The following is an 18,806-nucleotide window of genomic DNA, read 5'->3' as shown; positions in this document are numbered from 1 at the left end:
CCCGTATTTACATATAGTGATTTTGCTGTTTCCTCTTCCTTTACTACCGAGCGAGGTGGCGCAGTGGTTAGCACACTGGACTCGCATTCGGGAGGACGACGGTTCAATCCTGTCTCCGGCCATCCTGATTTAGGTTTTCCGTGATTTCCCTAAATCGCTTCAGGCAAATGCCGGGATGGTTCCCTTGAAAGGGCACGGCCGATTTCCTTCCCCATCCTTCCCTCACCCGATCTTGCGCTCCGTCTCTAATGACCTCGTTGGCGACGGGACGTTAAACACTAATTTCCTCCTCCTCCTCTTCCTTTACTACTCTCACGTCAAATGAAAACAAAACAGATTTCCGTGGCCAGGAGCTATCAAGTGAATTAAAATATATTCACATAATTACAGCAGGCTAAAATGTGTTATTAGTTGCAGATTTTATTTTATTTCCATCTTTCTGACAGTCAAGCATTAATTGCCTTGCAAAACAATGAAGTTATTTTTGTCAATTTGCTAAAGAAATTTTCTTTTATTAATCTTTTCCGCTGAGGCAGATTATATTTGAAACGAAGTGTTCAATTCCACACACCGTTCACTGCATTTCAAGTGCACCTTTTCAACTTCTAGCAGGTATGGCATTATGCTGTAATAAAGAACCAAATATGAGATAATACAGTACTGGTACTCCCCCGCAAGCGCGGTGACGCCTAACAGGTCACGGGAAAATATTCCAAATCGTGGTTTGAAAAGCGTTACTATCAAAGTACCATCCTGGCAGTTACAACGGAGCTATGTGTGATAATGTACGATGAATTTCTTAAATCACAGAGCGTTTGACTCTCATTTAAAAATCAACTCTTTGATGATGAGCCATTTAGATGAATTTCGAGCCCAGAAGTCAGTGGTGTTTTATGATAGGTGGTGCCAACAGTAGGCAAAATTTGTAGCTAATTTTCAGGCAAGGAGACAAACAGTACACTGACAAATGTTCATTTTCACATTACCTTATACTTGCTACCTATTCTATAAAATTTGGAGGGAAATTTCATAGTAAGCATGGAGAGCATTATTTTCCGATTGTTTGTGTTGTTTGTATCTCCTGCATAAAAACTTGTCCAGGAGCCAAATTAAAAAAATCTTAGGTCTTACTAGGTCAAGACCAATGGCGTGCCAAACTTGATTTTTGCAGAGTTCCACTTCTGGTCTCTTCTGTGCAAGTCTGTTAATCATTTGCATAACTATTGCAAACTACATAAACTTGAGCCTGATTACTGTAGTCAAGCCATGGTCACTGTCTACAATTTTCACTGCCCCACACTTCCCTCCATTAATAAGTGAAGTAAGATTTCAGTTCCACATAAGGTTCCATATAATTATTTTGTACCACTTAAATTGATATTTAATGTTAATATTGATTGCTTTTTGAGATTTTTGTCAGTCTGCAGTTTATGACCCACTGTTGTCAGCTGTATCGCTACCAAAATAGATAATCATTTATACTACTTATAGTGTATTTTATAATTTAATTCTTTCATCACCCTTGTTTTGTTTTTGTAGTTTATCGTATTGTAACTTGTTTTCAAGGCATTATCCATTCCATTTGACTAAACTTGTCGGTCTTTTGCCATCTCTGACAGAATTTAAATGTCATTGGCAATTCCTAACATTTTCATTTTTCTCTTGTAGCTGTAATCCCATTTCCAGATTTTTCTATGTTTTTTTTTCCTTTACTGCTTCCGAATATACGGATTGAATATCACCAGAGAAACACTACATCTGTGTCTCAAACCCTTCTCGTGTACTGCTTTCCTTTCCTTTCATTCCGTAGGCTCTTATAACTGCAGTCTGTTTTCTGTACAAGTTAAAGATAACATTTGTTTTCCATTTTTCATTCCTGATAACTTCGAAATTTCCATGATTGCATTTTATTTAACCTTCTTTAATCGTAATATTTTTCCAAATGTTCCTGCTCATTCTAATACAGCTTTGCTTGTAAGTCTATACTTGGCAAACTAGTGTGAAATGCATGGGACAGGGTACGTACCATTGTACCAGTTATTAGGGTTTCTTCCCATTCTATTCGCATATGGAGCACAGGAAGAATGATTGTGTAAATGCCTCTGTGCTGGTTGTAATTAATTTAATCTTCACAATCCGTATGTGAGTGACACATAGTAGATTCATTGTATTCCTAGAGTTATCATTGAAAGCTGTTTCTTGAATCTTCATAAGTAGGCTTTCTGGGGATAGTTTACATCTGTCTTCGAGAGTCTGCCAGTTTAGTTTCTTTAGCATCTCTTTGACACTCTTCCACTGGTGAAGCACACTTGAAACCATTTAGGTTGCCCTTCTCTGTATACATTCAATATCCCCCATAAGTCCTATATAATACAGGTCCCACACATAGCAGTATTCTAGGATGGGTCTCAAGAGTTGTTTGTAAGTAATCTGTTGTAGACAGATTACATTTCACCAGTATTATACCAATAAACCAAAGTCTGCCATCTGCTTACCCAGGACTAAGCCTATGTGAACATTCCAATTCATATCCGTACAAAGTGTTACACCCAGTTATTTGTATGACTTTGATGATCTCAGCTGTGTGACTCATTGATATTACACTCAAAGGACATAGTGTTCTTTCTGTTTTGTGAAGCACACGATTTTACAATTCTGAATATTTAAAGCAACTTACCAATCTTTACTCCACTTTGAAATCTTATCATAATCTGACTTATTATTTGTGCAGCTTCTTTCAGGCAGTATTTTGTTGCACATAACAAAATCTGAGGGTACTACTAATATTGTCTGCTTGGTTATTAATATACAACACAAACAGCAAGGGTCACAACACACTTACCAGGAGCATATGCAAAGTTACTTCTGCATCTGACAATGACTCTCCATCCAAGACAGGATGCTGTGCCTTCCCCACCAAAAAATCCTCTACACAGCCACAGAGCTCACTTGATACACTATATTTATAATATTTTTGACAATAAATGTAGATGTGGCACTGAGTCAAATGCTTTTTGGAAAGCAATAAATACATCATCTACCTGACCACCTTGATTCAAAGCATTCATTATGTCATAAGAGAAAATTGAGAGTTGGGCTTTGCATGATCGATGTTTTTAAAATCCTTGCTGGTTGGCATGGAAGTATCATTCTGTTCAAGACATCTTAATATGCTTGTGCTCAGAATATGTTCTAAGATTCTACAGTAAACAGGAGTAAAGTTTTTGGGCAGCAATTTTCTAGATCACTTCTGCTACTCATCTTGTAAACTGGTGTGAGTAGTGCTTTCTTCAAACTACTGGGCACGGGGTTTTGTTTGAAGAATCTTAAGATTCTTGCTTTGTCCATCCAATTATTTTTGAAGTGGTTGGTACAGTGGTTTTTAATCCACTGTCTTTTAGTATCTCTTTCTGGTGCTTTTCGTTCACCTTTAACTCTCTTCCTCCTCCTAAACAAATGTGTGGTATGTCCCCTCACCTGCACAACCTCTCATTACCAATTCTTGTTTTCTTCTAAAGATACTTATTGTTCTGAAAGTTAGAGCTGGTGTTGCCTTTTGTTTGTCTTGGTCGGTAGTAATGAATCTTGGGTCCTGTAAACATACGTACTGGCCAATCTTTCGTCAGTTCATATTGTCTCCTTTACTTTTTGTGTGGTTCATGGTTTGAATGAAATTTTGCTCTGCAACATCTGTGTATATACTCATATCTGTCATCTTTATTTTTAAATTATTCAGTGTTTTGGTGTGGTAATAAATGCCCTCCTCTAATACCTAAGTAGTTGTCATTATTATAATTATCACTACTATTTGGGTAGTAACACAGGATGTTTCAAGTATGAATCAAGCACTGTGTCGGCTTTGTTTGGGGAGCAGTGCTCCAATCATTGGTAATGCTCTTGGTCATTCCTCGGCCACTGGTAGATGATAAATCAGTTTCAGCCTAAATGAGTTATGAGTAGCTTCAGACGTAAGTCCGACAAAATTCTTGTGCTACTCAGCACTTCAAACTGGCCTGTCAGTAGCTGTGCACAGATTCAAACTGAAACATAACAAAGTAACAATAATGCATCCACTGACCAATCAGCTTCTGTTGCTTAAGATTAGTACTTAAGCTGGTTATTGCAGTCATTACATTAAAAAGTTGATACCGAGATGCTGTTCTTTTCTGATGAAGAATGGCTGCATTTATCAAAGTACATGAAATCACAGAATAATTGGTGTTTGAGTTTTGAAAGCCCTTTTTAGTTACATCAGGGCCAAATCTACGATGTGAAAATGAAAATGTTAGTTTGGTGTACATTTAATCCAACATATTATCGAACAACCCCTTTCCAGAAAACTGTACCTTCTTACAGATATAAAAACAATATATGCAACCTATTCTCAGTTGTTTCATACAGGACATTGCAAGAGTACACACACACAACCAATCCATCCATGACATTGTTAAAAGTTTAGCTCCTGTAGTCAAAAACATATCACAATAATGTCATAGAAACATTTGCAGATTGTGCTCTTGCATTGTTCTGTGTGAAATAACTGGTATTTTTGTTCATTGTTAATGCCCTGAAAAAGTAACACAGTACATTGTTTCCTTTCCTGTCAGCTGTTCTGGATTAATGAGAAGAGGTAGATCACATAATCTTATATTGCACTAACAGCACACCACATTCACAGTTTTCATTTACTGTAGATTCATTACATAATTGATGTGAGTTGGCGTACAATTGTATGTATCTTGATAAATTCTTCGTTAGAACAATAACATTTCAGGATCAACCCCTATATTGTGTGCATACTGCAATAAGCTGTCCCCTCACTGATGTTGAGCAACAGTATTTGGCTCGGTTACTTTGTGAGTTTTCAATTTTAGTTTGGATACTAGGTATCAATTGACAAGTATAGAGGAGAGGAATACAATAGAAGAAGAATGGGTAGCTTTGAGAGATGAAATAGTGAAGGCAGCAGAGGACCAAGTACGTAAAAAGATGAGGGGTAGTAGAAATCCTTGGGTAGCAGAATATATATTGAATTTAATTGATGAAAGGAGAAAATATAAAAATTCAGTAAATGAAGCAGGCAAAAAGGAATACAAACGTCTCAAAAATGAGATCGACAGGAAGTGCAAAATGGCTAAGTAGGGATGGCTAGAGGACAAATGTAAGGATGTAGAGGCTTATCTCATGAGAGATAAGATAGATACTGCCTACAGGAAAATTAAAGAGACCTTTGGAGAAAAGAGAACAACTTGCATGAATATCAAGAGCTCAGATGGAAACCCGGTTCTAAGCAAAGGAGGGAAAGCAGAAAGGTGGAAGGAGTATATAGAGGGTCTAAACAACATTCCATTAGAACTACTGACAGCCTTGGGAGAGTCAGTCCTGACAAAACTCTACCATCTGGTGAGCAAGATGTATGAGACAGGTGAAATTCCCTCAGACTTCAAGAAGAATATAATAATTCCAATCCCAAAGAAAGCAGTTGTTGACAGATGTGAAAATTTCCGAACTATCAGTTTAATAAGTCACAGCTGCAAAATACTAATGCGAATTCTTTACAGATGAATGGAAAAATTGGTAGAAGCCGACCTCGGGGAAGATCAGTTTGGATTCCGTAGGAATGTTGGAACACGTGAAGCAGTACTGACTGTACGACTTATCTTAGAGAGATTAAGGAAAGGCAAACCTACGTTTCTAGCATTTGTAGACTTACAGAAAGCTTTTGACAATGTTGACTGGAATACTCTCTTTCAAATTCTGAAGGTGGCAGGGGTAAAATACAGGGAGTGAAAGCCTATTTACACTTTGTACAGAAAGCAAATGGCAGTTACAAGAGTCGAGGGGCATGAAAGGGAAGCAGTGGTCGGGAAGGGAGTGAGACAGGGTTGTAGCCTCTCCCCAATGTTATTCAATCTGTATATTGAGCAAGCATTAAAGGAAACAAAAGAAAAATTCGGAGTAGGAATTAAAATCTATGGAGAAGAAATAAAAACTTTTTGAGGTTCGCCGATGACATTGTAATTCTGTCAGAGACAGCAGAGGACGTGGAAGAGCAGCTGAACGGAATGGACAGTGTCTTGAAAGGAGGATGTAAGATGACCATCTACAAAAGCAAAACTAGGATAATGGAATGTAGTCGAATTAAATCGGGTTATGCTGAGGGTATTAGATTAGGAAATGAGACTGTTAAAGTAATAAATGAGTTTTGCTATTTGGGGAACAAAATAACTGATGATGGTTCTAGTAGAGAGGATATAAAATGTAGACTGGCAATGGCAAGGAAAGAGTTTCTGAAGAACAGAAATTTGTTAACATCAAGTATAGATTTAAGTGTCAGGAAGTCGTTTCTGAAAGTATTTGTATGGAGTGTGGTCATGTATGAAAGTGAAACGTGGACGATAAATAGATTGGACAAGAAGAGAATAGAAGCTTTCGAAATGTGGTGCTACAGAATAATGCTGAAGATTAGATGAGCAGATGACATAACTAATGAAGAGAATAGAAGCTTTCGAAATGTGGTGCTACAGAATAATGCTGAAGATTAGATGAGTAGATGACATAACTAATGAGGAGGTACTGAATAGAATTAGGGAGAAGAGAAATTTTGTGGCACACCTTGGCTAGAAGAAGGGATCTGTTTGTAGGACATGTTCTGGTGCATCAAGGGATCACAAATTTAGTATTGGAGGGCAGTGTGGAGGGTAAAAATTCTAGAGGGAGACCAAGAGATGAATACACTAACCAGATTCAGAAGGATGTAGGTTGCAGTATGTACTGGGAGATGAAGAAGCTTGCACAGGATAGAATAGCATGGAGAGCTGCATCAAACCAGTCTCAGGACTGAAGACCACAACAACAACATCAGTGGAATCTGCTTACAGAGGTGTGCACAGTTTGAAGTGCTAAATGGAGAAACAATTTTCTCAGATGTCGTTCCGCAACTGATCCTAACTCGTTCAGTTAGAGTCTTGAGTAAAGGGGGCAGAGTGTCAACGGGTGACCCGTGCTGACATTCCCGGTATATCGGTTCGTGAACAACAATGCACATTGTGCTCATGTTGTATGTGAAACATCCTCTACTTAAAGGTATTACCATCTCTTCGGGAAATACATTAAACTTGTTTTAGTAGGAGGTAGTGGAGTGCAAAATTCACCTCTACTTGCAGTAAACAAAAGTAATTGAATCTGAAATTTCCTTGCATTTGCAGTGAATACTACTTCAGTGAGGAAAATCTGTTAAGAGATTTTTTTCTTCGGCGGAAGATGGATTCAGATGGTTATCTTCCAATAAACTTAATTGCTTCATTCCATCGTGTTCAGGCATTGAGTACGGATTTGAAAGTTGTCATGGATGCAATAAGGGATTCAGAAGTTTTGGAGATAACTGATTTTAAGGTTAGTTTTTGTTTTGTTTTGATTATTAAATTTTGCATGATAGAAAGTTTACAGTTATTATTAAGTACGCTTGTGTATTGTTAAGTCTTGACCAAATTAATTTAATTTACAATTCAAAATAACTGCAAATGTCAGCAGAGTAAACCCAAATGTGTAATTTGTAACGCAAAATAAACTCAGATGTCAGCAGAATAAACTCAGATGTTGACACTAATTGGAACTAGATTAATACAAGATGTTGAGACATTAGCCTGACTGATGAAATGTAAGTTCCAGTGTTGCCAACACCAGTTGAACCAACATATCTAAGAAGTGAAATAATAGTGTGTTTACCTCTTAGGCTACATGCTGTTAATTCTTTGGAAAACACCAAATGCAATAAATTTTTAGGGAAGTATGTAGATTACATTAAATGTTCTTGGATTTTGATACAAAATATTTTAAATGGTAACAGTGTGTGCATAAGACAGATTTTTTTGTTGCCAGGCATTGTGTTAATGATTTGACAAAGCACTCTGTTTTTTATTTATTATATACTCAACACTTTCTTAATGTTACCAAATTACTTTTACCAAGTCAAAGTCCATATCTCAATCTGATAAACCTAGATTTATAGATGCAATGAGAATGTAACTGCATGTTGTTTATTTTGTTTTCAATGTGACAATAGTGGAAGCACTAGTATGGTTATTCATTAATTTTGCAAAATAAATGTGCCTTGACAGTTGACTGATGTCCAAAAGGCAACCATGAGTGCGTTCACAAAAATGACTACGTAGCACATGCTGATCATCTATTGAGAGCTTAAGCAAGTATGCTTATATCAGGAAGAAGGGACAAGCAGAGACTAATAGCAACCAACATGGAATTTATACTTGAATCACCCTATATCTCTGTGGACTGTTTCAAAAATAAAATTTAACTCTTAAATGTTTCTCTGAAACATTATTTGTAACAACTTTTGTTCCTATCACATACCACTTACTAAGAAATTGTTTTTGTCATTATGTAAGGGTAAATATTTGTAATGGCAAGTGAATTTACTTTACCTCATCATATCTATGTTACCTTTTACTTCAGTAATGATACTTTTTGCTCAGAATTAGATCTGTGGATATTGTTTTGATGTCTTTTCTCCTATTCTCCTCAGTACTGTTGTAATCCATCACTTCGTACAAAAACAAATACATCACTTTTTCACAAAGGGACCACTAAAGTCTTGCACTTCCATGTGACGGTATCCTTCGCCACCACCCCCTCCTCAATGTAATACTCCAGAATAAGATACCCCAACAGTAGAAGTGTTAATGGTAAACTGTCATTCTTTTTATGTTAATAATATACTTACAGAAGTTTGATTGAGAATAATGATTCATGGTGTTCTGCCTTCTTGCACAGGTACGGACAAAAGAGAATCCAACTAAGTGGCCTATTCAAGATCCTACAGGTAGACAAGCAATGGCAATTGCTAGTATGAATGGTACAATGATGATGCCACATCAGTTACCGAGTAGCATTCACCACTTCCCACCAGCAAGTTTCTCAGTACCTTGCATGCCTCCAGCAGTTGCTATGCGTGGTTATAAGAGCTATGCTGCTAGCAGGGTTGCTAATGCAGGAACAGTAATAACTTCACCGGGAGTGAATATGACAGCTACACCACCTGTCCAAAATCCTGCCCATTTAGTGGATACCTTGAATCCAGATGTTCCAGAGTTTGTTCCAGAGAATGTACGGCTTCAGGTAGAAAGTAGGGGGCAAGCTGATGGCCAAGAAGCAGATTCAGACCTGGAAGGAGAAAAATCTGACACAGAAGTAGCAGTAAAATCAGAAAGTGACAATAGTAGCTCTAACAAACAGCCTGAAGACATTCCCAGTGAACGAATGTGTGCAGAAGGTAAGTAAATTGTCAGACAATGATTTGTTATGTTCAGAAAACTTGATTTAGAGAATTCGGAAAAGTTTGTGCAAATTCATTTTTTATACCAACCTAATCAGTAACACTCATAAAAATTAAAAAGATTTATATTTAATTATTCCAATTGGTGTACTACATATAGTTTTTACAGTGCAAAACAGAATAAATTTTTGGCTACAAAATATGCAGCAAGTCTGCTTGAGGGAAAAGTCAAAAACATTTAGATCCTACATAATCAATGATGGTGTAAAGACATTTGAAGTCTTAAGGAACCATATGTGGACAGATAACAAACTGAGATTTCATTGCATATTGCTAGGCTGTATTATGTTGAATGTGTTGGGACAAGTATAAAATGTGTATGTCATTTCCCAGGCAAATCCAGCACAAGTTCTCCTACAGATCAGATGTTGGAGAAAGGAAGTGTTGCACTTGCTGCAGAGCAGGCCAAGGTGGATAAAAATAAGACACCTATATCGCTAGGGGAAGCATCTCCTGATGATATTTGGCGGCAGGTAATTAGTGTGGTTTTAATCATTATGACTGTGATTTAAATAGAAATTAGTTTTTCTGTGCTAAACATTTTAAGCATGATGGGATCTGGTCAGTGGTGAAAAAATACTAAGGTCGGCTACTTCAATTTAACTACCCCAGGAATAAAAAAGTCTGGAAAAAGTAGGTGATTTTTTTTAAGTAAGTGGTTTGGTTCATGCAGACGTTCAAACACCATGTTTCAATTTCATTCAGGTTAAAAGGAAGGTGAAACCACCCACAAAAGACAAAGCTGAGGAGAAAAAAAATGATGAAAAGAGAGAGAAAGATCAGTTTAAAGATCGTGAAGATCTCAATTTTCAATTTGATGAAGAACTGGACAATCCAGTTCCATCGGGAAGGCATAACACATTCACTGATTGGTAAGCTTTCCCATTTTTCTGTCTTTGTAAACACGTCTTTTCAAGTAATAATATCCACTATTGGTTTTTCTGATTTCGTCACATCCGTTTTCCTACATTTTACATGGCAATCACATACTAGATGTAACAGCCAGCTGTAAAATTTCAATGTTACTTACTTGAGGCTGGTGACCTGCAGGGAATAAGAAATATTTGGTGCCTATTCATATACTGTATTTTAATTTCTAACAGGATTAATGTTTAATGGATTACAACAGATTTGAAGTTTCAAGATCATATACCAGGACTGCCTGTCTGAAGGTTCAGTTTGTGAAATAGTTGTTTGTCCCTAATGGACAATTGTTTCTCCAGGGCGGGGTGTGCAATCCACACAGCACATTAATTTTGTGTTTGTGCTGCTTACAAACTCAAAATGGAGAACGAATGAAATGACATTTCCTCCCTTACGAGTCTTGTCAAAAAAAGAATAAATCTTAGTTTGGAACTGTGGCTTCAATTGTATTCACATGTTATATCCAGTGAATTTTAACTGACTTGCACAAATAAAAATTTTTCTTTCCGTTTCAATTTCTTAAATTAACTTTCCAAACTGCAGCAGAGGATAAACAGATGGTACTTTTCAATTTCCTCTTTCCACTTGACGAGGGATCAAGCTTTGGTTTATTGTAAGAGCTTTGTTAACTTCGCAATCAGGAGAAATGTTGGTCAGTATCAAAGGATAGTGGTCAATTTCCTTGTCTCTACATAATATTATTTATTTAATGTTCGTTAACTTCTGTGAAATTTGGTAACAGTCATAGTGAAAACCGTCCCATGAACTGCTTGTATTCACTTGACACTCAAAGTCCGTACTTGCTGTGGCCTAATACTGCTTACTTGTGGGCCATTTATTAAGTATAATGCTAGGTGGTATTTCCAACTTTAAAGTATTAATGTGTTGGAGGGGAATATAAGGATTGAGCTTTATGCCCGCTTGAAACGGGTTGGCTGAGTATATTAACAACTGAGAGGAAGGTTTGAGCATGAATCTCATGTCAAATAAGTGTTCTGTGTATAGAAGTATGGTTTACAAACCAATCTGTAGGTTGATGTCAGTCTTGCATCTGTGAATCCTGTTGAAGCAGACAGCTGCGTACAGAGTTGCAACATGAATAAAATATTGTATGGGAAGTAAAGAGGCTAATAAACTTGCCTTGGAGCTGCCGATCTTATTTTGTCTAGTTCACATAACTTCTATATTAACTGCTATAGCAATAATAATGAGGCACTAAGAGATGTCTATTGTTAATTTTGAAAATTTATGTAGGTCTGAAGATGAATCTGACTACGAGTTAAGTGACCGAGAAATAAACAAGATCTTAATTGTAACTCAGACATCACAACCATCAAGATACCCAAAGCACGAAGGTTATGACCGCACAGGAGACTGGACCACAAGAGTCAAAATAACTCAGGATCTAGCACAAGCAATCAATGATGGTCTTCATTATTACGAAGAAGATCTCTGGAGAGAACATGAGTGGGTAAGGTACTACTTTTCAAAGTAGTTTTGTTATGTCTTCCTCCAATATCATAAATACTTAAGAATTACTGCCTCTTCTCTGATCATGTTCCCAAATCACTTTCAGTATTCATTAAATCAGTATCTTTCATGCAAATACCTACTTTCCTAATAGCATACTGTAACAATCTGACAAGTGATAATACTTTCTCTCTTCCCACATTGCAGTTGCAAATGTGTTAATGTAAAGCATTTTAATTTTGTAGTTACTAAAGGATGGCTGCACTTTCAGGTGCAGCAGACAGGTAGCTACAAGACAGTAAATGTGATTACTCGAGAAGATTTTGAGAAAATGGCTCCACGTCTTCCAAAGAAATTGAATCCAGAAGTTCCTCCTCCTCCACCTCCTTCACTGTCAACAGAATCACATGATTTTGGAAAAGAAGAGGAAATACCTCGTGCATCAGAAGAGGTATGCTGCTGGCTTGTTATTATACACTCTTTGACTAGTGGAATTGTATACCAGTACTGCTACATTGCTAATGGTGAATAATATTTCATTAAATTAGTAAAATCAGACTGCAGGCTTTTTAAATGAAATACACACTCTAAACATTGTTACACCCAGTTTTCTTCAGTGGTAATCAGACATGGAATTCGGTAGCATTTCCACGTACAATGTAAACTTGCATATGCATCATCCCACCATTGCTTTTGATGCCAGTGTGTTTTCCACACATGCTGGAATTTGTATAGGCATAGTTTTCAAGGTGGTGTCAAATGAAGTAATTGGTGTGGGTGGTTAATGTAATGGCACAGATTCCAGCTCAATGGCATATTCCAGCTCAATGGCATACAGAAACCTGAGACCCCCTTCCAAATATTGCGTAAGAAAATAGATTAGAATTCTTTAGTGGGCATTAAACGCATTAGTAAGAATTATCACCAGTGGACAAAGTGACCATTGAAAATCACTTAAGAATGAGTAAAATTAATTTTGAATTCCCTTTGAGCTGTGTTTCTTCCACTAGACAGAGATCAGATACACAGGTATATGTAATGGCAAATTGTGCTACAAATAACACTGAGGCACTTGATAACTGGTCATACACTTACTAAGGTTGTTGATGCTTGTTGCATTTGTAAAACATTTCTGAGTGTTTATGTGAAATGATGGGTGCTTAGTAATAAGCTGAAAGTACATTGGAAAGTAAGGCTCTTATCTCAGTAGTTCTGCTTTGTTTTAATTCCTAACCAGAATTCTGAGTGGTTACTGATACTGTAAGTATAAAATACCTATTCCAATATATGCATTTATAACCAGATCAGAATATCTGTAAAATTTTGACATTTATGTAGTAATTTGAACCTCAGCGACTCTATACCTTAAGTTGAAGGCTAGAATGAAATTCTTATCGTAAAGTGTATGAAAATTTTAGCACCTCACAAAGTATTTATCTACATAGACAAAAAATGAGCCATGTTTTTGTCTATGACACTATTCATGTGCACAGTTAACTGTTTCGGGACCTGTGCTTTCAAATTCAGAATTAGAGCAGATCCACCTAGAGACACGTGGTGAAGCTTTGGGACATGTGCACAAGGCCAAGAAATTAATGGCATTTAACTTTTCTATCATGCCAGCTAGTATGACAGCAAGCCATTAGGATGTTTCCCCAAATCCTCTGTGAAAATTGCTGAATAAAATGCAAAATAAAATTAAGAAAGGCATTAAAATTAGAGGAGTCTGAATGGATGGACAGCACTTACCTTTGAAAGACAAAAATTCTCATACTGCCAATAGAAACACTTAAAAGTAGAAAATAGGATTACTGTCTTCCACAATTCAACATTCTTTCTTCAGAGAGAAGAAAGAAATAGGTTGGGGAAATTTGGAAAGGTCTCAATAAACACTTCAGTTGAGAGGGACGCATCTGTCGTGAAGACAAGGGGAGACAGGAGTGAAGAGAGGATGTCGGAGTAGGCTGTCAAAAATAGTACCACATAAAAACTGTCAGCTTCAGTTTAAAATAATAGAAAGGATAATTAGAAGTAAGGATGGATTAAAAAAGGAAGAAATTTGAAAGTCTGTGCAATGTCCATGTTGTAGGGGTAGGCAGTTGACAAAGTGGGTAGACTGGTATCAGGCAGCAGTATCGACTTGATGCACAGAGTAAATGATGATTTACACAGCAAAACCAATCATAGTCTGGTTCCTTGGCCGTGATACTGCAATAAAGGAATGAAGTGGAAAGATTATTACATTATTGTTATTCCTGAATGTCAGAAGACTGACAGTAATGCTGGAGTAAAAAAAGTCCCCATTCGTGTGGGTGGACAGTACATCATGTAGTGTCAGAAAGAGAGATGATGATGATTTTAATTTTAGGATTGGGAGATGGAATCTAAGAACATTTCCAAGAATGGGAAAACTGGAAAGTGTGAAGTGAGGTAGACAGGTAGTGGTGAAATACTGTCAGGTAATTACAGTGTTTTATTCCAATGAAAAAGTTTTGAATGTAGAATAGCTATAGTGATGGGACATGAAGCAGTGCAGAGTTTGACTAAAGTAGTGTGTCATAGTGATTGTTGCGTGGTTGTGAAAATAATTGCAGAAGCAGTGGACATTCTGATAGTTAAAATGTACTTGCCGACAAGGCAGAGCAGCAGTTAACACCATAATCATGGGTGTGGTCAGACAAGGTAGTGAAACAAACATCACGGAACAAAATGGATTAGGGAAGGGAAACAACAGAGAAGGGCTGCTACTGGAATTCGGTCAGTGAAACAATTCGGTGATGATGAACATTTTGTTCAGAAAATGGAGAGTAAATTGTACACATGGAAGAGCCCAGGAGATGTTAATAGTTACCAGATAGACTACATACTCATCAGACAGAAGTTTGTGGGCAGTGTGGAAGGTTGAAGATGATCTGACAGCATGGGAGAAGAAAGTAGAGATGAGACCTGTAGAAACCCAGAGAGAAACAATAAAGTGGTAAGAGAATTCTTGGAGCAGCAATTAAATGAAGTGAAAGGTGAAAATGCAAGTGCAGTTTTGAAGTGTTAAGCTGGTTTTGTTGAATACTTTAAAGAGTGAAGTTGAGACTGAAGCCAAGAGAGTGAGGAAATCTTAATGAAAGCTGGAGAAGATGGAGGAAATGAGGAAGTGTAACAGTACACTGAATAAATGTATGACAAAATAGAGGAACTCCAAACAAGAAGGTACAGCCTTAGGTACTAGTAAATGAAGGAGTTTTGAGGGATTGCAAATAAAGGAGTGAGGACCTTCAGAATAGAAGACTCTAGAGGACAAATGGTCACTGAACAAGGTCTGCAAGACATTGAAATAAACTTGGAAGAGATGATTCACGAAGGCGAAAAAGGGCCAAGCATTCTTAGAGTGGAATTAGAGAAGGCTATGAACGACCTGAAGAGGAAGAAACCTACACAAGATGAAATGCGTTTGGATTTGCTGGAAGGTACTGGAAACAGAGATTTGAAAGCGCTGATGCAACTCATCAGCAAAATCTATGAAACTAGAGATTGGCCTAAGGACTTTCTGGACTTCAGAACGGTTGCTCTTGAAAATAAAGAATCGGCCAAGAAATGTAGGGATTACAGGACAACCAGTCTGATCTCATACTTGGTGAACACCATTGCAAGAATACTCAATAGATAGGTAGAACAAAAAATTGACTTAGTAGTAGGAGAGGACCAGTTTGGTTTTAGGGAAGGAAAAGTAACCAGATATGCCATCGGCTTGGTGGGGGTTTTGTTGTAGGGAGTTTTGGCTGTTAACGAAGAAGTTAGCAGAAGGCCTCCGACAGAATCAGCTGGACGAAATTGATGAGCATCCATAAGGAGAGAGGAATCAACTGGAGAAGCCACAGACTAATTCTCAACTTAGCCATAGACTAATTCTCAACTTGTACCTGGTGCAAAGAGTAAAGCTGCAACTGAACTATGGAGAAAGAGTGTGAAAATAGGAAGTCGCGTCTCTTCAACTTGTATGGAGAATAGCTGGCGTGAGAAATTTTGAAAGGATGCAGGAACTCCAGAACAGGACAACAGTTTAATACAATCAATTGTTCAGATGACTTGCTAGTGCTTGCCAAAAATCAAAGACGACTGCAACATGTGATGAACCAGTTTGTGGAAACTGGAACGAAATATGGGATGGAAATCAAAACCCAGAAATCAAGAGTGATGCTGATATCAGAAGGGGAGAAACCTTTGAGGATGACTGTTGACAAGCAAGAAATGGGGAATTTGGTGCAGGTAATGTACTTGGGAAGCTTGCTGATGGGGATGCCCACTGCACAAATGAAATTCAAACAATAATTACCATGGCCAAAGCCGCATTCAACAAGAAAATTCTACTGACCAACAAGTTGAGCTTGAAACTGAGGAAGGAACTGGTGAAGTGCTACAACTGGAGCATTGCGCTGTATGGAGTGGAGACGTGGACTATTAGAAAAATAGAGAAATATACCTGGAAAGTTTTGAAATGTGATGCTGGAGAAGAATGGAATAAAGTGGGCAGCTTGGGTGACAAACAATGATGTACTGAGAAGAGTAGGAGAGAAGAAAACTATTCTGAGCACAGTAATTATTCAGAGGAAGGCCAACCACATACTTTGATATGAGGAAGGGAAGATCAAAGGAACTACATAATAAGGAAGAATAATAATAATTCAACATGAGGATGACATGAAAGATGCAAGGACATATATTAGACTGAAGGAAAAAGGCAGAAGGGAGGGAACATTGGCGTCAGAAATTTTCTGTGTGTATACACGCACCTTTCTCTAGGGAGAAACTGAATCACCACGGTTCAGGTGAACTAGTACTAGGTCAGGAACTCCAAATATCCTATGTGTTGTAGCAGATTTTTGAGGTCCCTTGAGTCATTCTGGTAAAGGAGGGGGGGCCTTCAGCAACTGGGTACTTAGTGTCCCCAAGCAGACAAATTATTGTGTTCAGCCAGTTGAGTTGCGATAATCATTCCTGTATAAGCCATGTAATGAATGTATTACTTGATAAACCACATGAGTGATTTCTCATGTTGCATTCACGTTGATGTGTTTACCACTGGAGAAAGTGGGTGAGTGTATGGGGATGGTTTCATAGTGGGAATGATTGCAGAGTTAGGTAGATAACTTAGGGGAGGCAAAGAAAATGGTTTGGAAATGTCTTGGTTTGCCAAGGATTATCTGCAGGTTACAGGGCATTGGGTGGTGTGGAGAGGGTACATCGGAAAATGATCTTGTTTCGGGGGGTGTCTTAGTACTGAGGGAATAATCAATTCAGGTATTAAAGGCCTTAATGATACTAGGCAGAAAACCCATATTTCTTACCTTTTTGAATAGTGTTCTGCATTTGCTGACAAAAACTGATTTGCAGACAAGTTTTTCTAGGGGAGGAGAAGCAACAGGCAGAACCTTTTGTATGCTATCGAAGCATAAAGGGAGAACTGTGTGTCCAGTACCATTGTTCTTTTCACCCAAATTCACAACCCTGAACCTTTTCAGTCACCAGAGGGGCTGAGAACATAGTTAGAATCAGATCACTGTGCTTTCTAGTGCTCTTTAGGGATCCCAGTCAACACCAGATGTGCCGTAGCATTTGCCTCTGCACCACTGCAGCCCAGGACAACGGCCTGATGCCCTGATGACTGGACAACACACCTAACTGTCAGGGGACAATAGCAAGTGTCCTCTGCATTTGCACTTGCCAAGCACAGTCCCTGTTCCTCTTCAGTTGTGTATAATATATATAAATACTAAACAAAATACTAGCCTAAGCAGTTTGAAATAAAACTGAGAGCTAGTGCAATCTCTATAAAGTTTGTTCACACTGAGATTTGCACGTAGACTTGTGCCCTGCACATGTAGCCGATGAGGTGTGGCACAATTTTTAAGTTTCTGCGGTGTGTGCCTGCGACATGGATGCTAGAATTCCAAGGAATATTCCGTTCTGGCACATGTGCCTGTTATTTGTCACCCCCACCCCCTTCCCGACATGTGCCATCAGTCCACAGGCAGACTCATAGTGCTACATCTGCTTGATCAGCTGCTCACAGTGATCAGCTGTGTAAATTTAGTGGCAATTTGTGAAGATGGACTGGACAAAAAATAATACCGTTAGACTAATTGGAGTATTTCATGAAAGTCGTTCATTATGGGATCATACATACACCGATTATAAAAACTGCATCGCCGTGCATTTCCGCAATTTGCATCTTTATTCAGAATTTCAGGTAAAGAATTGAACAACAAAATTCACTGCCTGAGGTCTCAATTTATCCATGAATGTATCAAACATTTCTCCTTGAAGACATCAAGATTGGGCAGACAAGAGCTATACATATGGAAGTGGTTCCGTACATTTCGCTGGTCTCAGAGAAGAATGTAAACAAACCAACACTTTTGGTATTATTTCACTAATCTTGTATTTATCCTATGCATGTACATTGAGTACGAATCTTCAGTAGCCAAAAAGCATAATGTAATGACAAGTTGTTCATCAGGGGTTATAGTTTCTCAAAAATTTGTATGCTTTAATGTGTAGTACTGAGCTGTCATATCTCATAATACTTCAAAGTTGATCATAGACATACAAACAAAATTTTTCAAACCCATAATCCCTTGAACTTTTTAAGTCACTTATCACTGAACAGTTAAGCTCTGTGAATGCACCATTTACTGAGAAAGTTACACACCTGCCACCTACTTTCCTTTCTCCTATTATTCTCCCTTAAATTTGCATTGCTAGTGCAAGAAATAAAAGTTCTGTGTCGGACACTGTGTTCTGTGAAACTGGCTCACTACTTGGCACCAGTGAGAATGCTCACATTGACTACTTCTGCCAGGAACATGTCCCTGGACAAAATCACATATGCCGAGATACTTTTATCCGCTACTTGTGTCTGGTACGAATTTCTGCGACAAATGCAGCAGTGTGAATGTAGCTTAACAGAGAAAACTAATGGTTGGTGCTGCAAGCAGCTAAAAGTTACAATACCAGAATTACAAACTGCAGTGGAAACCAGAACATCATCTTTAAGATAAGAACA

General features: G+C 37.9%; 1 protein-coding gene across 4 annotated transcripts in view; it reads left to right on the top strand.

Moving 5' to 3' along the window:
* LOC126095150 (la-related protein 1B) overlaps positions 1-18,806 on the top strand; it is a 143,099-nt gene that overhangs the window by 96,827 nt on the left and 27,466 nt on the right. For all 4 annotated transcript variants that reach the window (XM_049909873.1, XM_049909874.1, XM_049909871.1 and 1 more), the window contains 6 exons: positions 7,209-7,395; positions 8,794-9,292; positions 9,689-9,828; positions 10,061-10,227; positions 11,534-11,750; positions 12,021-12,200. In XM_049909873.1, the coding sequence (XP_049765830.1) occupies positions 7,209-7,395; positions 8,794-9,292; positions 9,689-9,828; positions 10,061-10,227; positions 11,534-11,750; positions 12,021-12,200 (1,390 nt within the window). The remainder of the gene's footprint in view (positions 1-7,208; positions 7,396-8,793; positions 9,293-9,688; positions 9,829-10,060; positions 10,228-11,533; positions 11,751-12,020; positions 12,201-18,806) is intronic.

The sequence above is a fragment of the Schistocerca cancellata genome, chromosome 8 (assembly GCF_023864275.1).
Source record: "Schistocerca cancellata isolate TAMUIC-IGC-003103 chromosome 8, iqSchCanc2.1, whole genome shotgun sequence".
NCBI classification, from domain to species: domain Eukaryota; kingdom Metazoa; phylum Arthropoda; class Insecta; order Orthoptera; family Acrididae; genus Schistocerca; species Schistocerca cancellata.
The sequence above is the reverse complement of the archived record's forward strand: the minus strand, read 5'-3'. Positions and strand labels throughout refer to the sequence as shown.